Raw genomic sequence first — 24,124 nt, 5'->3', positions numbered from 1 at the left:
TGACTCTGCTCTTGTTGCCAGCTTGGTGATTGACACAAGTACATCTGGGCTCCATCCCAGTGATTGGACATGCAAGAAAGAAAGGTGATTAAGATCAAGACAATAACGGGTTGGAAAGTTGCTCAAAGTTCAGTGAGAAAGGAAAGGAAGAAGGTGGGGGGGTTGAGGGGGGTCATGGCCTTGGGGAAGCAAACTGTGCTCACTTTACTGGCGTGGCTGATTATAATATGGTCAGTAATCTATTGTAAAAAAAATAAAAATAATAATTAAAAGCATTCTTTAAAAAAAAATCCTGCTTTAGATCAATTTCTGTCAAAGGCATAAATGCACGACACAACTGCCCCAAAAGAAAGTTCAAGTAAATTAGTGAAACAAAGGACGTCAGTTGTAAACAGAAAAGATACAAATAGGGAGATTATAGACTCGACCGTCACCGTTTTTACAAAGCACAACCGTTTACCATTAAAAATATAAATCAAAACATGAATAAATATAACTTCCAATTTGAACAGTGTGTAAATTCAATTAGTCTCATCAACGACGGCACTAAACACAAGAACAACAATTGAACATATTTCAAATAGGAGCCGAGTGCATTTTCTCAGATCCGTTTCAGACTGAACGTTTTTCTGCAAAACCTTAAAGTCTGTGCGCCACGTTCTCAGCAAGCTTGGTGCGAGAGCTAAATATACACTCAGTGGCGATGCTTCGTACCAGTGCTCTCCCTGATTAAGAAACGGTAGATGAATATAATTTGTACGTTTGATGGTTGTTTGTGTGCAACTGTTGGGCAAGAAAGTCTTATTGCAATAGGTAATGAGCATCTGGCATGACAGTAGTAAAATATATATTTTAAAAAGTGATATTCACCACAACTCTTCACTTTTGGCTTGGGTAGTGTTTGCTACATAGTCTGTACATTGAGAGAGAAAAAACACACCTTTAAGACAAGTTCCTGTCTTTATAAATATGACACCGTTACTAAATGAAACCGTTACATTGCTATCTATCTTGGAAGTGAGAAAGTGACACATTGCACACCAATGATTTAAAGTGTGAAACTTTGCAGACACTCTGTGATTATTGGATTAATGGTCTTTGCAGGGTGAATTAACAGGTAAATAAACTGATGTCAGGGACATTTTTGTCCAACTAAAGCAGTAAAGAACGTCCCAAGCTTAGCACCATGGTTGTTTTGTTATTTCTGAAAAAAGAAAAAAAGTCTAATGCTAAAAATATTGTGAAACGTGTTAAATGTGAAATAAAACACAAATAAAAGTTTGAGTAAATGTATGGCTCAAAAACTGACCTCACTACGGCACAGATGGGGAAATGATCCCATCACTGCAGAATGGAGCGAACATGATTACAAGTGAAATAGAGACGGGCATACAACACCCCTCCTTCCCCCCTCCCCCCCTCCCCAAAATGAATAAAACAAAGGGAATCTCAAAACCTCGCAACAGGTTTTCAGCAATGATTTTAACAGATAAGGCTTAACGTGTGTTTTAAAGAAATGATCTGGGTGTCATCCGTACAGATCAAGGAACCCCAAACAATTTTAACATCTGGTTTGAATGTCATCAACACAAAAACCACATTTACCGCTGCTGTGATGCTGTTTCACAGATGAGGGACAGACTCGCCTGATGTGAACTTTCTGTGCTCGTCCTCCATCTTCTTCTGAAATCCACATAATGTCTAAATATCACTTCTGACCTGCTAAATATATCCAACCGGCCTCTCGGTGGCGAATTCCCCATCTGTGCCAACGGCCGACTGCTCGCCTCCCAAAACCACCTTAATTTAAGGCTTACTAGACGGGATCCTCCCAGTTTCGTACGAGTGGTTTCTCAGTTGAGGAAGCGCCGACATCGCCGGGCCCCGCAGTTGCAGTTGAGCTTGCTGCTGGCGTCTTCAATGGGGAACTTGTAGTCATAGGTGAGCTCCTCCCCCCTGTAGATCTTACGCAGAGCGAAGATGACGATATGCTTCCGGCCTTCCACGTTGATCACCCGGGAGTAGCAGTTAGGCTCACATGAATGGTTGATGAATCTGGCCGCGTTGCCGTGCATGGTGGCGTCCACCACGTCAAAGTCGTCAATGCGGAACATGTAGCAGCCAATGCCCTGCGACGGCAAAAATAAAAAACTATTTATACAAGCTTGAACCTTTCTATACTGTGACACACAATTGTTTGTTGTTGACTACATTGCAAAAAAAACAATCTAAGAAATAGACCCGACTAACCTTGCCATCGTAGTACTTCTCCCTTTTGTCAGTGAGCACCGAGCGAATGACGATGCCCGCATATTCGATAACCATCTCTCCTGCTTCAATGTTCCTCTTGCAAAAGAGACCACGCCCATGGATAGCAGACCTGCATCGGACACATGTGTTAGACAAGGTTATGTCATTGAGAGTACTATAGCAGATATAGCATGGATAATGAACAGATACAGCTAAACATATTTTAGTTTAAGTTGTCCAATACTTTCGTTTATCACAAAATTGAATATGGTTATATAGAATATCTTCTACTGAACATCAACCTTTTTTTGATATCATACTAGAGTACGTTGCCATAATAACTTGCCATAAATATGTACGTTAACATAATAACCAGAAGAAAACAGCAAGTGATGCAGAGTCCGAGGTTTTGCTCTTTTTTTCTCTTTGAGCGGATTTTGACATCAGCAAATGCAACACAAGACCAAGCAGACATCCTCTTTTACCCGGACATTTCCTTTTTTTGAGACCAACAAATATGCGTAAAATAATAAATACTGTGCCTTAAGTATTTCCAGATCTCACTTGTGGCATCTTTTCTTTCAACAAACGGTCGGCAGCAGCTCCTGCACCCGAGCACATGTCTCCCTGAGATGACTCTGAGTGACGGCTGCCTGTTGCATGTGAGTGCTGGTAGACCCCGCCCACCCAGCCAATGCGTGCAGGCAGCCGGACAGGGAGCAGAACACTGAGTGTGCTCTGAGTGCGCTTTTTTACCGGTACTAAAAATAGTCAGAATCGTACCGTTTTAAACATAAGGGTACCGCGGTACCTTTCTAGTACCGGTACACCGTCCAACCCTATGTGAAATGAATATATAGTTCATGTATTTTGACCGGCATGCATTATAGTATGGTTTATTATACTTATGTATTATTTATTATTAGAATACGTTTTTATATAATTTATTTTAACACGTTCGTTTGTTTTTACTCTAAACATTGTAAATGACGATGGTTTAAACTTCTTCGAGTCACTTTGGGTTTTATCAGTTTTAATAACGCCAAAAGTGCATCCAACTTCGATGATTTTGCGAATGTAGTGCAGTGCTGACCTGTAAACACCGACCGCCTCCTTGGATGTTCTTTCCAGATGTCTGAAACGCATGGCCATGGGCAACTCCAAACTAGTAGCCCGTCTGAGAAGGAGCAGAAAACAAATAAGTTGGGTGAATGGTCTTCACAAGTAGGAAACAGAAGGCCGGTGGTTAGTACATTTTTCCCAACGAGGGAATGTACAACTAAATCAACGGAGCCTGACCTTGTGGACTTCAAAAGAACCTCATCTTCCTCATCGTCATAAGGCCCAGTATCAGGAAGCTGTCTATGCTGAGAAGCCAGGAAGTTAAACATGTCAAATGTGGACTTCCTGTTGAGAGAAGATAAAACAAGAGGTTGAGATGAATGCAGACTTGCTCCAAAGTAAAATACTTTCAGACATAATTTTTCTTAAATGCAACATCCTTTTATGTACATTTTTCACTCTACATGTAGAGGAATGTAGACTCAACAATAGCGCCAGTAAAAGACACACGCAGAACAGATGAACTGTGGTTGGCGTGCCTACCTGAGATACAGCTCAGACCGAGCACAGCCACTAGGGTTGACAGGGAGTTCGTCCTCCTGCGTGAACTGTTTGAAGAATCGGAAGGCATGGCGTTGACAGCGATGAGCTCCTTGCAGTTGCTCCAGCAAGAATACCACTGCATCACGGACCAGACCCAGCATATGGGCGCCGGTGAGCCTCTGAGAGGTCAGAGGTCTCAACCTCGCAATAGCGCGTGCCTCCTGCACCCCATCTATCACGGCTTTCCATGCCACTGAAAAGAGTTTAGAATTAGGCGTCATGAAGTGAGATCAATGTGTTTCCCCAAGGTCTACAGCTTAGGGGGGGTGAAGACGGACGGACGCATCTGTGTGTGCCCATCAGCGCGGAACTGTGCCACACGTAGAAGGCACTGGAGAATTGTAAACTTGCTGACTGTAGAATTCATCCATTGAGAATCTTGTGTGTTTACTTTGAGAACGTGCTTGATAATTCAAAGATCTTTGAGTGAAATACTGCTCACATAATATCGGCCTTACCCTCAATGCTGTCTGCTTCTGCACTGAAACCATCGTCACTGGTTATCTCGAATGTTAAGTGTGGCTGGTCTCGGTTAGTTGGAAACTCCTCATCCTCGTCAGACACTGGTGGTTCATCATCGGAGGTGGAAGCGGCACCTAAAAATGACAATTGATACAGTTAGTCTTTCCCAACATGGGTAAATGCTGTGGCTATAGCTTAACGTCCCGAGCTGTAGTTAGTGCAATACAGACTCGTGGTTCCTGACCTCGGAAATCTTCAATGGATTCCCAGATATCATTAAGTAAAGCAGTAAAAATTTACCAGAGTATTTCTTCCAGTCGGTCAGTGTGCTGTGTCCCACGGGTTCCCATGATTGCGGTTGGCCTTGTTCACCCGGAGACATATAATCCCAAGGCTCCGATCTGAGAGGAATGAGAACACATTTACACCTATGGTACAGGCACTCAGTGTAATACAAACTCCCGGTGATATTTACAGATTCCAAACACACAACTGGAATACTGCAGTAAATCCAAGCATGCCATTTACCAAATAAATTAGGCTATATCAATAAAAGCTCAATCAATTTGCCAATGTTGGTAAGAGTAACAAGAACAACTCATTATCGGGAAGAATACGTTTTCAATTTTGTTGTGCTTCTGCATTTTTCAAAACAATCGCAATAAAGCCATTAGCTCATCTAAACGATTAGACCTAAAAATGGCACAGAATGCCAAACATTCGCTGGTTGGTTGTAGCCCTCTTCAAAAGAGGTGAAAAAATTAAAAAAATCTTACCCTGAGCTTTCAGAATCACCTAAATGCTCCTCCTTTAACCGGTCCAAGTCCAGCACTTCTTTCACCGTTGGGGTCTTGATGCGGACTCCTGACGCTCTGCTGGAGAGGCTCGGAAAGACCGGCCTGCGCTGCTCCTCGTCCTCACTGGGGGGCTCTGGTTTCAGGAAGTCCACTTTAGACTTCTTTGGGACAACGCGGTCTGAAAGCGACGAGACCCTCTTCATGCGGACATGCGTGCGTGGCCGGCATGCCGGGGGTGGCGTCGGCGCTACTGGTGGAGAACGAGGCACTGCTGGAGGCTCCGGTTCAATGAGTAGCCCGGGTGGTAAAACCAGCGAGGAAGGGCTTAGTGTGCGAAGCCCAGTCCACTTAGGGGTGTAATTACTCGCCATTGCTTGATTGATGATGGACTGGGCACTTTCGGCAGGCGTCATGGGATGATTCTCAGTTGCCGGAGCAGGATGTGGCGCTGACACCTTAGACGACTTGGACTTCTTGGATCCACCAGAATCCTTCTTTTTCTTTGCTTTTTTAAACTCGAGAGCAGATTCATGCTTTGGTGTTTTTGCACTCTTTTTTAGCTTCTTAACATCAACCGATGTCACTGCAATGTTGCTATTGTGAGTGAGCAGCTGTGCAATTGTAGTCGGACTCTGAACCGGGGGTGGAGGGACCGCTGTGGCGCCGCTGGCCCCGGGAGGTGGAGTCATATTACCGGCAGCTGCTAGTGTGGCCGACAGCGCATTGCTCTGCAAGAGGCTGGCGATCTGAGTGACACAGTTGTAGGAAGAGGAGCTAGGAGTGGGAAGCTGAAAAGTGTTGCTTTCAGGGTTCTTCACAAAGATCTGCCCGAGGCGGTTCACCAGCAAGACATGTGGTGTTGGATCTACATTGGGACCTCCCACCTCCTTCACAGTGAGAATAGCGTGTCCAGGTAAAGTCTGGGAAACCACCGGGTGTTGAGGTTCTAGAGCTGGCCTGGATGTGGAGAAGTTGATGGAGATCGTGTGACCCGACGCAGCATCCTTCTGCATAGACGAAGAGCTGTAACCATTTAGGATGAGCGGGGCCGAGGCGGTTTGGACTGACGTCGGAGCTGTTGAGCATTGGGTTGAAAGCATAGAGAGAGACGCCATTGACGCAGAGGAAGAAACAATGGTGACGGCTGTTGAGCACATGGGCTGTGTGGAGTAGATGGGTAGAGAGAAAGTCGCACAAGTTCCTGATGGGGGGCCAGCGCCTGGCATGGCTGATAGCGCCGGATCGTTTTGAGGGGTGGCATTGAGCAACGTTCGTGTCACGTCAACAACTGGGCCGAGGGTGGTTAGCTTAGCAGACGATTGGCCCGAGGATGGGAAGGTTAACTCTTGGGAGGATGTTACTGGCTGAAGGGTTATGTTTGTTAAAGGTTTACTGAAACCCGGTAAACTGGAGAAAATCTGCAGAGAGTCTAGGAGGCCCTGAGAGGGGTTGTGTACATCTGTAGACATCACAGGAGAAGGCTGCCGGTCAAGCACGGCGCCCTGACTCTTATCAGCAGAATTTGCTAATGACGGCAGCATTGGATTAGCTGTCAAGTGGTTCACCAAAACGGTGGATTGGCTGCTGTTGGGCTCCGAGCTCAGGGGTTTACCAGCTTCATATTGTTGGGTCTCCAGCAGTGTGCCTTCTAGCAAAGGAACCATCTCAGCTGAGTGTAGACGAGTTTCACATCTCTCAAGAACAAAAGAGGTTCCAGATGCAGATCCTGAACTGGAACCTTGAAATAAATCCTCTGAGGTTTTGGAAGTTAGAGGAGCCACAAATACCATGCCGTCCTTATTTGAGTCTTGATATGAACTATCTGTTTGACTTTTGCTGGCAAACGTTACGGTGACAGAGGAATCTGTGTGCTGCTCATTGGATGATGTTTTGGGGAGCAGACTGAGGACACCCTGTGTGCTGTTTATAGTGTTCGAGTCAGGGGTATTTTTGAGGATTTGGGCTTGTATCTGAGCTTTACTACAACACTGAACCTTTTGGGCATCCTCTGTGGCCACTACACTTGCATCACTCTCTGTACCGTCGTCGACACCATCTAGCTGAGCCATAGAACGGGTGGAAGGAGAGGAGGGAGATTTGGAATGATCTTTTGATCCGGGACAGCTGACTATTGTCCGCGAGAAGTCAAAATAGTGCTCCATATCATCATCTGAGGAGGTGTTGCTTAAGTCGTCCCTGGCTGAAGCTGCCGACCGGGGAAGGTTGGCAACTAGAGTCTTCCTCTTGTGTACCTCTTGGGCTCTTTCCCAAAACTCCTCCCGATCATCACCGTCCACCAGTATTTGTCCCCCACAGTTCACCTCCACGCCTTCGTTCAGGAGGGTCTCTTCAATCTCCAGTTCGGTCCTCATCTCTTGGGCCAGATTCACGTTGGAATCCTTGAGGAAAGAACTGTAGGGGAATTCCTCCACTTCCTTCTGTTGTTCTAGATCCCCCTGTGGCGACGTACCGTTTGCTGGAGAGACATCTTCAGGTTCTGGCGATGCTAGAAAGTTGTGCGGCACCTCGACTGAATCTGGCTGGTTCAGATCAAATGACAAGCGATTTCTGGGTAAATGTGGTATCGTTGGGGAGAAAGATAGACTTGGTGAAGGGAAGCTTGCTGCGCTGTCCTGCCAGGGTGACTGGGGAAAGAGAGATGACGTACAATGGGTTATCGTATTCCCAGGGCATCGGACCGAGGAGGCATTCCTACCGCCGACTGAGCGGGACGATGGGGAATTTATCAGGTTGTCTGGAGCGCCAAGTGGGAGAAGCGGGGAGGTGGGCACGGAAGACTTTCCAGCACGCAGAGTAATTGGTCCGTTCAGAGGACCCAGAGGTGGAGGGGGCATGTGACTGTGAAGGCCTGTTGTCTGAAAGTGCGGGTTGTGGCGAAGAACTCTTTGCGTGTCCTCCAGATCACTTATGGTTAATATGTGGTGGGGTTTCAACTGTTTTAATCCTGAGAAGAAATCAGAAACGAGACCTGTGTTTTGATTGGATCAACCTATTTGTTATTTGCATTCTCCAATGAGTTTATACTTTACCTGGGGACGGGAGGGGACGAAACATTCCTCCAGTAGGTCTTCGGGGAATCTTTGGCTTTGCTCCATGATCTGACTTGGGGGTGGGCCCTAAGATAAATGATTCCTCTGTTGGGGGTTGGGGTTCCGTTATTTCATTCTCTTGGGCCTCAGATTCTGATGAGTTGGAAAAAATAAAAAAAAGTTTATGAAACTACTATTGGTTTGTTTCTAAAGAAGTGCAGTTTTTCCAGTAGCAAAGTACTCACCAGATAGTGGACAGGGACTGTGGACAATTGTATTATTGTCCCCTTGGTCAGGCATCTCCTCTATAGGCTTCTCGGGGACAACCGGCCGAACCTCTCTCACTGTACATGTATATTTGCACCGGCGCATTGGATTAACTGTACTCCAGTACCAACGAGAACACCTTAAGAAGGAAGAATATTTAGAAAGTGATTATCTTTCTAGGCTACGTCAGATTTGTTTATATAATACAACAATCAAAATGCAACTTACCTAAAACCCACAGGAAACAGTATCCCTTTGCGAGCCGAAAGCTCTGTCAGCACACCCAGTTGGTCTATGTGTAAGGAACCTGCATAGTGACATGTGAATACCAATTAGTTAAAAAACGGTACACAGATGTCAAGAAAAGAATAGAAAACCAGCTAAAAGACAGGTGCTTACCAATAATCACATTGATTAACTCTGGTTCCAGTCCAGTCAAGAATTTTCTGCGGGGGCTGATCCCTTCAAAGTCCACATATACCCTGCGGTTGACTTCAAATTCTTGACCAGTAACCATCTGCAAAACGAAGGAGAATGAGTGATAAAACAACCGAGGAATCAAATCAAAACTTTTAAACAGATACAGTTGGAGACTGGAAGAACAGAATTTACCTTGCCACTGATGAGATGTCGGTGTTTGTAGCAATAGACCTTTTTATCCTCCTGGAACACGCAGTGACGGGAGCGGGCACACATGAAGTGATAGTTGCTTTGACAAGATGTCAGACAACAGCCAACTGTAGCGCCCGTCTGGTTGCAGCGTTCACACCGCTAAGACGGATGGAAGAAAAAGGAACAGCAATCATTTACTGGAAATAATTTTTATTCTGTAATATCAATATCTATTCAAAACTCAAGATACCTGGAAATATTGTACATTCATTCATTAGGGAAATTAACAACCAACCATCAAGCGGCCTCTTGTGGCAGCACTGTGCACATGTAGCAGAGAGCCATTGTCCTCTTCAAACACCTCAGCAGACCACAAGCAGCAGTTGACATGCGCCCACTCATTCTGGCCCAAGTACAGCAAACGGCCCGCGTCCTATTGAAAACAAAAAAACAGCAACCCTTAAGTCAGCAAAACATCTGGAGTGTACAGTATTAACAACAGACTATTTACTTTGATCTTCATGTTTAATGCATTACTTACATTAGGTTTGAGGTCTCCATATTTTTGGCACAAAGAGCACTGTCTCTCATCATCCTTTGACCATCCAGTGTCCAAATCAGCTTTTGAAAGGCGGCCACTTTTCCCTGGATAATTGGCAAAAGTTTTTAAGACATAATCCTAAAAACACAGAGCAAATTCTATACCCAATCCTCCATATTGACCTTCTTACCTTTGAACCTGACAGCCCTGCTGCTTTTGAAGTAGTTCTGGCTTATTGGCTCCACAGAAAATGGAGAAACTGCTTCTTCCTCCTTTACAATTAAGCTTTGTCTATTGTCGTCCCGCAGGAGCCCCAGCGGAGCTCGAGATGAGAGCTCCTCCCTCTCCTGAAACTGGGCGTAGACGTGCTCCGTTGTGGGAGGATGGACGGCGTGGGAAAGCATGCCCCTATTTAATAAAGAATTCAGCAGTTCAAAAGCCAATAAATATATCATTCCAAGCCATAAAGAGAAAAAAAAAATGAGTGAGCCAATTGGATGTACACAATCCACATGGATGATATATTTTGACTACAAAAAGGCGATTTTTGCTAAAAGGTGACTAGTCTGGAGATATAGGTCATATCTATATATAGAAGTACATGTTTTACATAGTCAAGACAGAATATGAACATGTAGTACTTATAAAACATCATAAAACCCATTATTATAATAGTCATTATATCTTTAAAAACAGTAAATGAAAACTATTACTCACATGGGTAATTCTTTGGTACAAGAGTTCCACACCTTTGGGTCTTGGCTGTTGAACCAATTAAATACTTCTTCGAGGAGCTAAAGACCAAAAACATATCAGTAATTCGTAAATGCTATCGTAGCAGCATCTTTAATGCTAATACATAGGGATCTCGTTTATCACACTTATATTTGAAAATAACAAATATGTTGACAAAATATTCAAAGTAAGCTTCTGGTCATACAGCACCTTTAAGTAGTAAGAGCGTGCCAGGGCGGTAGGTCTCTGCTCTTCTGGAAGATCCTCCTCGTGCTCCAGCCGCTTTCGCACAACCTGAACCACATCTTCATGGAACATTTTCTATGAAAAACAAAAAAAAGTTGTTATTAACTACAGAAAAATCTTTTTTTTTTTGCATCTGATTCTGAGTATATTGGCATTTTAGAGTTTTGTTGCCTTAAAAGTAGATCTCAAACTAAAATGCAATTTGGAAAAAATAAATCCACTTCACCAAAGTACTCCAGATTGGCGACACTGAATAAGAGGTTGTGTACCCACCAAAGTGGTATAAAGGCCTTTGTCAAACTTCTTGCCAACAGCTCGGAGATCACACGCTGGCTGTCCTTCTAATGCACTGCCCGGATCAACCAGCTTCTCACACTGCAGGAGAGACAAAAGCCACTGGATTCAGTACAGCATCATTACAAAACACGCCATGCGACTGTCTGTTATAGTAGGTCCGTAAAAGAATAAAAGCTCAGTTTCTTACCTGTGAGCAGGCAACAAGGTGCTGGGTAAGGGTGGAGGAGAGCAAGCAAGCAAGCACCTTCTCCACCCCCGACCTGAGCTCAATATAGAGCAGCTCTCTCCAAGCACTGGGCTGGGTCACACTGCATGGCCGACATGAATACACCACACTCTCTGGCAAGCTGGACAGGATTTCATACAGCTCATCTGAAAGGATTTTACAGGAGACGTGAATGGAGCAGTCAGGGTTTAGCGAACTGCATTTCAAACCAAAATATCTCCAGCTTTTTTTTCTTCAAGCTCAGCGCATCCTTTGTTTTCCTGGTGTCAAAACATCAGACATAAAGAGTAAAAATCACCTGTTAGATCCTCACACTTGGCGTGTACCCAGTGGTTACAGGTGCCACACTGCATCATTTGACTGTCATAGTCATTGTCTTCATAGCACTTGAAGCAGATTGGACAGTAGTTGCCTTATGAGACAAAGACATACAGAAGAGATTAGACTCAACATTGATTAGTAATGTTGGGAGAGGATGTTGGTGCACAGAGCATTCATCAATTCTCTCCTCACCCATTTCGTTGAGTTTTGAACAGTCTGGACAGAGTCCTTTGTCATGGTTCCAGTCGGTGTCCCAACTCTTGCCTGGTGTGACGCCACAACTTTTACACCTGATGCATGTCATACAAACCTGTCGAAATACCAGCATATTAGGACCAGCAATTAATGAATTCCAACATGCTTTTACTGAACATAAATGAGTTTGTGATTTCTAAGAAATCTGAAACCTACCCAAGCTTTCCTCTTCTTGTTTTGTTTTGGATAGTTGGGTCCCAGACAGGAAGTATGAAAGCAGTTCTGGCATCGTTCACACTCCAGCAATGGCTAAGGGCGACAAGAAAATGTCATGCTTACTGACTGAACCACATTGACACCAAGATGGACAGTAACACTGAACCGGTTCAAATAACAGGCAGTACCTTTGAGTGCTTGTTTTTCCTGCCACACACGTGGCAAAACTTGCAGCGACGACAGCACCAGTTTTCCTTGTTCTCTTGAGAGGGACGGTCCGCTGGATCGAGGCAAAACTCGTGGAAGGGCTCACAGCATACTTGGCAATACAGCATCTGCAATGATAATAATAATAAAATAATAAAAACATTCCTGAATTTTGAATTTAACATTTTCTGTGATAACAAAGCAAATATTTGAAGCAGTTACCTCATGTTGCCCTTTACTGGCACAAAGGAAGCAGACAGATGGGGGCGAGGGCGGTGCAGAGGTCAAGATACTTAAACCCCCCATATTCCAGACATTTTCCAAAGTACAGTCCTCCTGGAAAAAAACACATTATGTAGACAACACATTTAACAATTGGGACAAGACCATAATGGCAGAATAATATTTCTCCTGACTAATTTACATTACGTTGGTTTTGTGTCTATTATGACCAGTATTTCTGAGTTCTGGTAAGGTAAGGCAAACATTCTTTTACACAGAACTTCGTTGGAGTGAAATATTGTTGTAATATGCCAGTGAAGAAATCAGTAAAAAAAGAACTATCCAAAAAAAAAAAAAGAAAATCTCATAGGGACACAAATAATAACAATAATATTAGGCTTCAAGTGTGACTGAAATCTAAAAACACCAGGGATAATAAATCTCATCACAAAGGCATCCACAAATTACAAGTTGAACATTTCTAGAAGTGTTTCAATAAGCTATGAATTGTAAGGGACTTACCTTGAAGTCAACCCGGATTTTATGAGTAGGCTTGGAAGACTCAGTGTCTCTCTGCTCGAAGCCATGGGCGAGTGCAGCCAGGACACTGGGGGGAGTCTGCTCCAAAGCACCCTGAGATGAGAGACCCTGAGAGAAAACCACAGCATGAATGTGGGCCAGAAGGGAAGCAAAAAACTATGCTCATAGAAGTGTTTTTATGTACTGCTTGTGTGATTAGGCAGCATTGCCCATTAGTTGTTATATTTCTCACAGTAAAAATGTTTTCCTAACTGAAATTTAATTTGCTTGTTTCAGTATACATGGGATTACTGCAGTGCGACTGGCGTGTTTACGTTCATGCCTACTAATTAACTGGAATGGTAGTCGTCACCGGGTCTGGAGTGGAGACTGGTTTGCTAGATGTGCGTTATTTAAAGATACTATGAAGTAGTAATGGAGTAACTTTTAACTGGTGATGAAACTGTCTCAACGCAATACTTATGCCTCTACATGACCTACATAACTTAACAAGGACATCAGATTTTGAATGATTTTGCTCAGAACCTTTTCAATCACATATATAATTAAATTATTATATATATATATATATATATATATATATATATATATATACACACACACACACACACATTTTCCTTATTCCAACTCAGAGAAAATCCTTCCATCAAGTTTCGGCATGCTCTGAGAGCAGTCTTCCGAAGAAGCACCCACCTTCTCGGGTTTACGTCGAGCAGGTGGTACGCGGTGTGAGCTGGACTTTCGATGTCTGACTTCTTCATCTGAAATGTCACCAAGGAATCCATCCAGCGACACAAAGTCTTAAGAAGGCACCAAAAACAAAATGAATTATTAGGTTTGCATATCAGAAGTGAAAAACATATTTTGGTCTAGGAGATGTGTTTAACACTATAAATAATAATCTTCTAGATCATAAATGAAGCGTCATGCTGTCTCGTTTCTGAATGTGTATTTACCTTGATTGAAACGGGACCCGGTGCCCTTTCTCCTGGCTGGTGAGGCGAAGCTCGATGCGGCTTCGTCATCTAGATCTGAGTCATAGTCCACGAGATCAAAGTAAACGCGGGGTTTCACAACGCGCTTGGGCTGCTTCCTTACTGACGGACTGTGGCCGTCACCCTGGAGACCAGGTGGTGAATCCGCACCCCCCTCGTTCCCTTCATCATTACTCGAGTGACCGAATGAGGATCGCCGTCGTTTAGAGGCACCTTTGAAAAGAAAAAAAGAGGCGATCTCTAGGTGTCTCGCTCAGTGGACGAATAACTGCAACATGAATCTTGCACGTTTAAGGGGGAAATTACCTTTTGGTGCTGCTCTTCCACTTAGCCTGCGTGCTTTTCTCTCTTCGATTTGATCACATCTCTTATACCTTGTAAAGAAGAGAAGATTTTCCAATTCTTTTTCAAAACACTGTGATAGGAGTACAACTAAGAATTAAATATAGGTCAACTTACACACAACACTGTCGCTTGGTATTGGGCCCACCGAACTTTGGTTTGTCCAGGCAGTTCATGCACTCGCCACAGTCGTCTTCGTGGTTGCAGCCTTTGCATACGCCACACCTCCGAGAGCGATACCCAAATGGTCCGAGTCCTTTCCTCTTCGAAAAATTCGACTGCTTCTTAGTCTTGATGAACTTTGGATCTGACAGTTCAGGGCTGTCTGATTCAGAAGGAGAACCAATATCTGCGACAACAATAGACATGCATCCATTAGTCAGTTAAGTGCCTCGCCGTTTAGAAGGTTCTTAAATCATTTTGCACAATCAACAGCGTATCATGTAATCTGTAAAAGTAGGATCTACAGGGAAATGGTTTCGAAAAATAAGCAAACTATAAATATAATTGCATTAAATAATGAATTATCTACCTTTTGAAAGATGAAAGATAAAATATTCAATTGCAGTGCATCCAAAGAAAGCTAAAAGACATTTTGCTTCTTGGCCAGAACTAAAATCCAATACCACTGCTAGACCCATTAAATCCAAAGCAGTTTAATGAGCACGTCTTATGAAAGTAAAACAAAATCGGTTCGTCATCTTACACCCACCTTTAGTGATGTCTGAAGGGGAAATGCAGGATCTTTCATGCAAAGGCAAGGCGCTGAGTCTTGGAATGTCATCTGGTACCAGGGCTCGAGGCTGCCCCAGCACCACGGATGCAGCACGACACACATGCTTGATACGTGGACCTCCTGCTCTACGGAACTCCTGGCACAGCGGGGACAGGAGCTGCGCCTGGAAAAGTAAATAAATATACAAATTAAGATAGAGGCACTGTTGGTAAGAAGCATAAGAATTGACATAAATTGTTTTTCAATGTGAATAATTACTGATAGACTTCAGTCAAGCATGCTGAACAGGGCGCTGTTGCCAAGTTGGCACCAACAATGCAAGCTTAATTGGACACAAACAAGAATTGTAGTTGGGTCGATTTCTGCCACTGGTCTATTGATTGTTTTTACACTTACTTGTCCTTGAGATGGTTCTGTCTTGACTGGAACATTAGCATTGAGCTGAACCCTCTGCTTCCTCCTTTGTCTTTTGGAGTTCACGTCACGAGATCTGGCACCAGTCGAGCCGCACAACAGCTACAGGGTTAACCGGAGAAAACAAGTCATCCATACATGCTTCAGCAAACACTGAAGGATTGAAAAGCATGGAGGTTTTCCTCATGTCCTATTACATAGATGTTATCCAATTATTAACCATTTATGAATGTACGGCGATGAATGTACCCCAGATGACTTGAGCTGTTTCTGCTGGTCAATCTTCATGAGCTGGACCTTGGCTTTCCTAAGGAGATTGAACATCCTTTTATTTGCCCCAGTGAGGCGCGCTCTATGTGAGGCTGCCTTCTCCACGGATCCAAAATAGCCTTCACATGCACCTGCCTTCTGTTCTGGTTGGAGCTCTCCTGTAGAAATAAAGCAATGAATGGTCCATTGTAAGTAATAATTTACTCATCTCAAATGATGAATGCTTTTTGAATAACGTTGCTTACCCAAGTGAATTTGGCTTGGGTCTTTCCCCTCTACAGTCTCTTTTTCACCTTGCTGAAATGCAAGAGACTTGGAGTTCAAAGTCCGAACACACACAGAGACTTTTCTCACGACTCCAGGAGAGTCGAGGTCTTCTATCTTGAGCTTGGATTTGTCCTTCCCTGCGTTTGTATTCCGCTGCCTGAGGCTGATGCTCATGGCCTCGTCGTCGAGTCCCTCTGCTAAATCAACAGGTGGCTGGAGGGGTTTACTCACATGATCCATCTCGGCTGGGATTCTGCTTTTGGGAAGTCCTGTGTGTGCCTTCCTGAGCCTTTGAAAAATCCTGAGCTTAGCTGCTTGTTTATTAAACTTTAGGAAACTTTTCTTTTTCGGTGTATCCAGCAGGTTAGTAGATGCTTCTGTGGGCTTTTCAAGGGCTGTAGATAAATACAGATCCTCGCACTTGTCCTCTGACGTTTTGTCCAGTGTGTACACTTCCTCGCTGGACTCTCGTGGCACGTGCCACTCGAAAGTGGAGTTCTTTAGCATAGACTTCTTGTCAATCCTGCCACTTATGCTGTCAGAAAACAGGCTTTCGGCTATATCAATGTCGACATCAAGGTCCTCAGATGAAAACAGATCCATATCCAACTGCGCTTCACTCAGTATATCCTCCTCGTCAATTGGCAGGATAGGAGATATCGCTCTGCCCATTCCATCGTCCCGCCTCTTTCCTGGACGCATTTGCAGGCCAAATTGGAAACCCTTTTTGGGAGAGTTTCTTCGAGGCAATACCGACATTCCGGCGTCGTCCATAAACCTTTGCGGGGTCTTTATCACTCGTGAGGATCTAGCACTCACAACAGGCATAATGAAGTGCTTGATGTTTTTCACAAACTTTGATTTACTGGGCTGGGCATCAACAACATCTGCTTGTCTCGCGTCGACTAATGTGTCCGTTTCTTCCTGCTTCAAACTATCACTAAGCCCCATTTCCATCAGCTGAGAAATTATTTTGCAAGGGGTTTTTGACCTTTTGGACCCCATTACATGAAGGCCTGAAGGTCTTTTTTTGTGTTTTTTATGAACTCCAACAAGTTTAGTGCTGGGAGTTGGTGATGCAGCTTCCACAGGGGCAGACATGTCAATGTCCCCCTCAAACATGTTCTGATTTTCAGAAAGCTTAAGTGGAGCAAACTTCCCATCTCTGCTCCGGAACCTGTGTTTCTGACGTGGCCCAATCACATTTTTGCGCTTCTTATTTCCTTTTTTGTGGGATTGGGTTTGAAGGCACAGCGGTTTTGGATCAATTATCTGACTTTCTGCCACCGAAGAATGTTGACTATCTATTAACTGGATCTCTGTTTCCTCTTTTACGGATGACAACATCTGCTTTTCTTCCACTGACACGGTGTCCTGCTTCGGCTCAAGCTGTGCACACTCTGTAGCGTCTGACTGTATTACTTCCGATACCACAACAGACTCTGTGATAGTAGCTTCAACAGTAGCCATCTCGGCGGGGACGGCGGTTTCAGGTGGGACGACGGCCGTCTTGCTTTGAACACAACGCTTTTTCCCTGGTTTAATAGTTCTACATCGTCTGGGTTTGGAAGGCACGGGCAACGGTTTGGCCTCTTCGATCTGCGGTTCTTCAATCTGTGGTTCTACCTCATTCTCCTTCTCTTCTGGAGTGACTTCAACTGGTACCGGTGGGGGCTTGTCAACCACTTTTGAGGAGTCCTCTTCAGGAACTTCAGCAGAATTTAAATTGGTCACCTGTGAGGGGTCCTCGGCCAAATCCTGCAAGCATTTTGCAGGAAGACCAAATGAACCGGAATCATCGTTTGAAGCCTGAGAAGCATCCTTAACGCGCTCCGGTGGCCCATCTTTATCCTGTGAACTCGTTCTGAGCCGTCGCTTATGTGCAGTCACTGGTTTATGAGCGACACACTTTGGTTGGGGTGAATCGAAGCTTGGTGTCCTCCGCCTTAGTCTCCTTGTTGGCGTGACTACATTATCCAGACATGATGGTTCGTCCTCATGCACTTCACTTAGATCTTTTAAAACATCCTCTACATTTTCCGACGCGGGGCTAACTTGCTGAATCAAAAAGGACGGCTTTGAGCTTTTATGTTTGCCAGGTGAGGAGACCTTTTTGATCTGAAGAGGTGGAACTTTCCCACAATCCATTTTAGTAATTTCTTGTGGCGTTGTCTCATTTACCTGTTCCACTTCAACTTCCACCTGTAAATCTAACTTCTCCTCCAACACATCAGCCTTTATTTGGGAACTCTTCTCATTACTGTCCGAACCTGTACTCTCTTTTGGTGCTGGGTTATCCAGTTTCAATTGTTTATCCAAGACCTTTAAACTTTTGTTGATATTGGTGTCACAATACGTGGACTGATCCACTTCCCTTACAGTCTCCTCTGTTATTTTGACAGTGCTTTCAGCACCATGTGTTGGACTTTCTCCTTTTACTAATGTTAAAGCCCAGACAAATTTTTTTCTCTGCTTTTTCTTTCGAGTTGAGTTCTTCCCACTGGCCTTTGCCTCAAATTTGGGGTTTCTGATCTTCATCAACTTTAAACTTGGGACTCGCATATCCTCGTTCTTCAGAGACAAATCCCTGGATGTTACAGAGGAAGGATCGGTCTCTGTGGATGATCTACCATGGCTTTCTGGAACCGTAGCATCCTTATTCAGCCTCTTGCTTTGTCTTCGTCCGTCACCTCTCACTTGTGGTTTGGTCTCCACTTCTGGCTTTGACTCCACCAGAATGCCAGCACTGTTGCTCAGACTTTCTGGTTCAGCTGTACTGTCTAGGACTTTTTTAGTTAGTGGGATTGTGACTCTATTGCTCCTACGAACTACTTGTTGATGAACTTCAGAACTTGGCTCCGTCACAATGTCCTTATGCTTTAATTTCTTTGCATTGGTTTTGGGCTGCACAGTGCCGCTCTCCATTACAGTGTCAAACTGATCAGGTGATTTTCTCTCTTTTGATGTTCGATCATCAACCACAACTTGGCAGACAGTCTCTGTTTTCTTTGTAGCTGATCTCCCGCGCCTTCTTGCGAGTTCAGTCCCCCCTCCCTTATCTTCAGTGCCATGTTTATCCTCTTGTGGTTCAGTTTTTAATTTGACGTGAGCACTTGAAATCTGGTCATCCTTGTCGTCCTCGGCTTTAGGCGGATCCTGGATTCCCTTTATTTTCACCTTCTTTGGTGATTTTTTATGAGGCGCCTTTATGGTTTTCATTTTTTTTTTGGCCACCAACTTTATAGTAATCCTTGGTGCTGCTGATGTGGCTCCGCTTTTAGTGGACTGTCGGTCCATAGTGTTTTTTCCTTTCAAACCTTTCCTGCAGTCTTTTGCAGACTCTGCTTCAGGAGATAAGCAGTGTGTTTTCTCCAAAGAATTTACGTCCTTCACAGAATCAGGTGGGGTAATATCTGCCTCCACTGCTGGCATTTGAAGCGGGAGCTTTTCACTTTGTTGTTTAGATTTTGTGTTGACAGCATCACCTAGACAAAAAATATAAATGTTACTTTGTATTAAATTTAACTATAGCAAAACACATGGCTCCTCCAGTGAACTGGCAATAGCAAGAACCTTCATTAGACGTTAGTGTTGTTAATAAATTACAACTATAATTTGTCATTACTCTACTTTTTTTACCTTTAGAAGGGTTTTTCCGTGACAAAACAGGTCCTTTGGAGCGTTTTCTCTCAGCTTCAAAGCCTCTGAAGTCATCTCCCTTGAAAAGAATTAAAACATTAATACTCGAAAAAAAAGGCATCCAAACCATTCGCTAACACACTAGTAAATTCATTTTGTGATTTAGAGCATGGTCTAGTGCACTTGCAACTGAAAATGTCTATGAAAAATTATTGTGATGATGGATTTATGTCAACACAACAATTTATGTTTATCGTAGCATACTGGACAAAAGGCAAAGTTAAATGCAAATACAAAAAAGTGGTTAAGACTTCACAGCAATTATATGATTATATGATTGGTTATATATGTGTCCACATTCAGCTCAATTGAATGTTCATATATTAAAAATAAATATGGTTGTAATAAATGTGTTGGAATATTTGGGGTACTCAGCTTGAATTCCTCAGGATGCAATGTATTTACAACTGGCAAGGCCACAACTACAAGCTTATTATGACCCACATTCAAGCAGTAAGCAGAACACCTACACTGCCCACAAAAAATACTAGAAGTGCAGGTCTACAACTAGGATTCCCTGCAGGTTACATGTCCAACGGTTGCAGATTTAACCTTAAACTCTAACAGATCGACTCTGATAAATCAAGATTAAACATTATACAGTGTTTCGTGTTAATTAGTGGGGGCGTTCACTGCGACCAAGGGTACACTCATGCACTAATTACATTTTAAACCTGTCGCGTTTGGTAACATTCGCTAACAGTTAGCCGTCCCTTCATCTCGGAAGCATTTAAAGCTACTCACTTCTGTTAACAGAGACGCTAGACAACCTTAAAATGTATTAATCTCACTGTTGACATCACAGCAAACATAAACTTAAGAAAAGTTGTAGGGTCCTTGACAAATGTTGTGTTTGTTCATTTAAACTAGTAGCGCTGACGATTCTCCCCGCCACTGGAAATGGTAGCAAAGCTGAGCCGTTGCAGAAGCGCTAGCCCTCCCGTTCTTTGTGTTCGCTACTATTAGCTACATGCTAACGCTGTGGCCCGCTCGCTACTGGGCCACAGCGTTAGATGAAATAACTCCTGTTTACAAACTGGCGTACTCACCCACTGGCTTGAACATATATATATATTATAATCGTGTTTCTATGTTTAAATATGTAACAACTAATTAGAAGAGTTAAGGAAACATGGGCTACTGTATATTCACTGCTTATTTGCTGAAGCGCTATTTTGTGTTCCGGCTGTTCATTAAATGTCACGGAAATCTAGACTATGCTAACGTTCGTTAGCATGTAATGTTAGCTTATCAAGCTTGAAGCTAAAGGTAACGTTAGCCTAGCGAAAGGATGTTGACATTTCTACAGGGTATGCTTTTAACCAGTCACATTTCCGTATACAGCACTCGTACTCACACATTTAACAATCACACAAAATATGAGAAGATGAAATAAAGATACTAACTCCTGGGTCGGTTTGGGACCTCACCTCTTCACTCCCACTAGAGCTGTATCCAGCCTGGCCAAGGGTATGGTGGCTCGCCTCTATTCCAAGTAAGCGCAAGTGAGACGGGTCTTCGTTTAACGACAGAACCAGGTTTGCGGGCCTTGGCCCTCCGTTAGTCACATCATCGCCGTCTGAGCCTGATCGTCCCAGTTGCCACCGTTTCTCTGATCGCAAACGACTGCGTGACGACCACGGCCGACCGGGGAAACGACCTCTGGCCGTAGCGGTTCCACCTGGGCCTCCTACGGCAGCCGCGGTTGCTGATCCGCATCCCGCTGCCGCCATCATTGCTTCAACAACAACACACACCGTCGGCTAGCAGTTCGACGAGAGACAAGAGGGAAGGAGCGAGATGGGAGGGGGCAGTAGGGGGGAGCCGCAAAGCTACACGGGAAAGTGAGTTTAGGGTGAAGCTCCAGTTGGATGTTCTCCCTCTTGTGGTGATTGTATGTAAAAACGTCCATACAGAAATGCGCACTTTTTATTGCTATAACTGTGGCACTCAATACATTGATTACATCTTGTATTACCACTGTCTTTTTAATACATGATATTATAGCCTAAAGGTTATTTATATGCATTGCGGATTTGAAGGAAATGAATGTCAATGAAATCCATAATTAAATTTTACAGTATATATATTTTTATATATTTTGCTTTATTTTTGCTGCACATAGTATAGTTGCAGAATACACCAAGAAAGCGTATTAAATATAGTAACCTTACGCAGGCTAGACCACTGAAAATTAAGCACATCGTCTTGGTCACTTATGAATTGTAATTCAAAGATGTTGGCAGATGTTTCACAACCAGTACCAGGTCTCGACTTTTTTGATCTCTGAATTGCCATTGTTCATATTTGAGGAGAGTTTAGTTTTGTAGTATAAGTTTATAGTGAAGAACAAACAACCAAAGTCAAACCTTTCATCAGCTTTCGACAGAAAAAACACTTTAAGTGACCTATTTTTAAGTGAAATTAATTTGTATAAAAAAAGAGACAGACTTAAATGGGACGAAGTAGAGTGTGCTTTGCAAGGGAAGAAAAATATCCAGGGAAACATTTGGGAGTAACAAAAACAGTGACGGGTTATGACACCACGGTACAGTAGGTGGCAGTATGCAGTGTATGTGTCTGCCATTCGAGAAAAACAACAAAGAAGAAAGACAAAGAAGAAGAATGCGATCCCGAGAAGGAAAAGAGAGGAAGAGAGCCTCTTCTCTATTTAGCTAACGTTAATTTGCGACGGTTCTCTGGCCTTTGCCCTACCAAATACCAGGTATGTTCAAATACTAAATGGATGTATGATGGAAATTACTTTGCACGTATTCTGGCGGACAAAGTGAGTAACTGCTACCAGCGTTTTATACAGTCGGAACAATATAATGCTACATTGCTAAGCTAATGAAAGGCTAACTTTAGTCTGATGCCAATCTCAAGTCACCTGACCATACACACTTGGTAGCCAGCATTAGTGTGTTGCTTCATTGCTTTACTTGGATTGTTTTTTCTCAAAATGTCTCTGCTATAGCGATGCCCAGTCCGCTAACGTTAGATGATGGCCCTTTAAACGAAAATCGAAACGGCATCACCTTTGTCAGCGAAGTTTGTATTCGGTTTCAGTGTTTGAGCCCATTATGCGCTCTTAATTTGTTATTTCTCTCTGACGCAGGAAACTCCTAAAAAAAACCACACGATGAATCTGGAACGGCTTCCCAACGAGGAGAAACTGAGCTTATGCCGAAAATATTATTTAGGTGAGAGTGCTTAAAAATAAATCAAGTATCTTTGCATTATATCTTACCTCCCCTTTGATTTGTACATTTTGAGTAAAATCAGTTTTATTTTTATCTGAATTATGTGATGTAGTTTCATGCACATGGAGTATAGATGACCAGGATATTTCCAGTGACGCCGAATCTTTGTATTGTTAAACATGAGTTAAAAAAATATGGACTCTGTAGTATCTTCATTGATGATGTTTTCCCCTTCCCTTTTCTCTCAGGTGGCTTTGCATTTCTGCCATTCTTGTGGTTGGTCAATGTGGTTTGGTTTTTTAAGGAGGCCTTCATGAAACCAGTGTATTCAGAACAGCTGCAGATCAAGACCTGTAAGTGTCACAACTGCTTCTCTGTTGACAATAATCCCTCTGATGAGTTTTGTTCTTTTCAGTCCACAAACATGAGAGTCACTATAAATACTTCAATGTAGACCATGTGTTCTACTTTTATAAAAATTTCACCACTAGAACTCACTGAGCTCTAATTTTATTTAAAGAAAGCTTCAGGCAAAGCTAAGGCATCATATGATATAGCAGTATATTTTTTTAATGGCAACTGTCTTGTTTTTTTTTCTCCATATAGATGTGAAGCGCTCTGCACTGGGTTTGTTGTTTTGGGTTACAGTTCTGACCACATGGATCGCCATTTTCCAGCGCTTCAGAGCAGAGTGGGGGGAGGTTGGAGATAACTTGTCCTTCACAATTCCACTTGGCATAGCTTGAATCATTTCTAAGTCAGTTCTTTTGAAAATAAATAATGATCCATTATTAAAAAAACTGAAGAGTTATCTTCTTTTAATGCGTTGAAATATTCAGAGGATTTTTTTCTCTGTCTCTGGAGATCATTTTATTGGTGGTTTTAATCATTTACTTTGACAGAGTAATCCCCTATGTCTTAAAAATATTTATGATCAAGGAGGATTTCCTTTTGTGCTTGCCATTGTATTTCAGAAATGTCTTAATTACCTTTTTTTAAGAGTAGGCTGATTCATCTTGTTTATTAGACAATGTTCACTGCCATGAAAGTATCTAATGCACACTTTCAGGATATTGTACATTCAGGATAGTTCAACATTCAACAATTTCTTTCTTTTTTCGAGTTGAATGTTTGTGCCATTGTGACCACCAAACTAGTAGTGTAGTCTACTTGTGTATGAATGATAAAATAAACATTTCTAATGCCTCAATCTTATTACGTTTAACGTATTGTATTTCCAAAGGCAGGTTCATACTAATGTTGGAACATCCCTCACCCTTTTTAGGATCAATTGCCTCACCGGGGGAGCTATTTACTCCATATATACATACACTCTGATGTTTTGCATT

The 24,124-nt window shown here is 43.1% G+C and overlaps 2 protein-coding genes across 4 annotated transcripts; one reads left to right on the top strand and one right to left on the bottom strand.

Annotated features, from left to right (window-relative positions):
- Positions 1 to 161: 161 nt before the first annotated feature.
- kmt2bb (lysine (K)-specific methyltransferase 2Bb) lies at positions 162 to 21,345 on the bottom strand. Of its 2 annotated transcripts, none has more exons than XM_037453783.2 (36): positions 20,979 to 21,345; positions 19,513 to 19,591; positions 15,852 to 19,358; positions 15,586 to 15,764; positions 15,319 to 15,438; positions 14,899 to 15,085; positions 14,304 to 14,535; positions 14,151 to 14,218; positions 13,806 to 14,057; positions 13,543 to 13,649; positions 12,832 to 12,957; positions 12,310 to 12,423; positions 12,069 to 12,215; positions 11,881 to 11,973; positions 11,662 to 11,779; positions 11,447 to 11,560; positions 11,110 to 11,294; positions 10,899 to 11,000; positions 10,590 to 10,700; positions 10,362 to 10,438; positions 9,835 to 10,052; positions 9,645 to 9,748; positions 9,399 to 9,536; positions 9,104 to 9,262; positions 8,891 to 9,008; positions 8,720 to 8,798; positions 8,470 to 8,630; positions 8,225 to 8,377; positions 5,154 to 8,139; positions 4,678 to 4,778; positions 4,374 to 4,511; positions 3,856 to 4,108; positions 3,550 to 3,657; positions 3,344 to 3,427; positions 2,251 to 2,380; positions 162 to 2,129 (listed from the first exon to the last, which is right to left on the bottom strand). In XM_037453783.2, exons 1-36 carry the CDS (start codon positions 21,306 to 21,308, stop codon positions 1,854 to 1,856), a joined length of 11,454 nt encoding a protein of 3,817 aa, XP_037309680.2. In that variant the 5' UTR covers positions 21,309 to 21,345; the 3' UTR covers positions 162 to 1,853. The 2 variants fall into 2 exon arrangements, with proteins under 2 accessions (XP_037309680.2, XP_037309682.2); XM_037453785.2 differs by having other exon boundaries at positions 21,003 to 21,345.
- Positions 21,346 to 22,137: 792 nt separating this feature from the next.
- psenen (presenilin enhancer, gamma-secretase subunit) lies at positions 22,138 to 23,990 on the top strand. 2 transcript variants are annotated; one of them, XM_037453874.2, is made up of 4 exons: positions 22,138 to 22,297; positions 22,691 to 22,775; positions 23,024 to 23,128; positions 23,382 to 23,990. In XM_037453874.2, the coding sequence occupies exons 2-4, from the start codon at positions 22,715 to 22,717 to the stop codon at positions 23,519 to 23,521; spliced, it is 306 nt and encodes a 101-aa protein (XP_037309771.1). In that variant the 5' UTR covers positions 22,138 to 22,297; positions 22,691 to 22,714; the 3' UTR covers positions 23,522 to 23,990. The 2 variants fall into 2 exon arrangements, with proteins under 2 accessions (XP_037309771.1, XP_062421732.1); XM_062565748.1 differs by lacking the exon at positions 22,138 to 22,297 and adding an exon at positions 22,338 to 22,360.
- Positions 23,991 to 24,124: the final 134 nt, after the last annotated feature.

This window comes from Pungitius pungitius, chromosome 11 (genome assembly GCF_949316345.1).
Source record: "Pungitius pungitius chromosome 11, fPunPun2.1, whole genome shotgun sequence".
NCBI classification, from domain to species: Eukaryota; Metazoa; Chordata; class Actinopteri; order Perciformes; family Gasterosteidae; genus Pungitius; species Pungitius pungitius.
The sequence above is the reverse complement of the archived record's forward strand: the minus strand, read 5'-3'. Positions and strand labels throughout refer to the sequence as shown.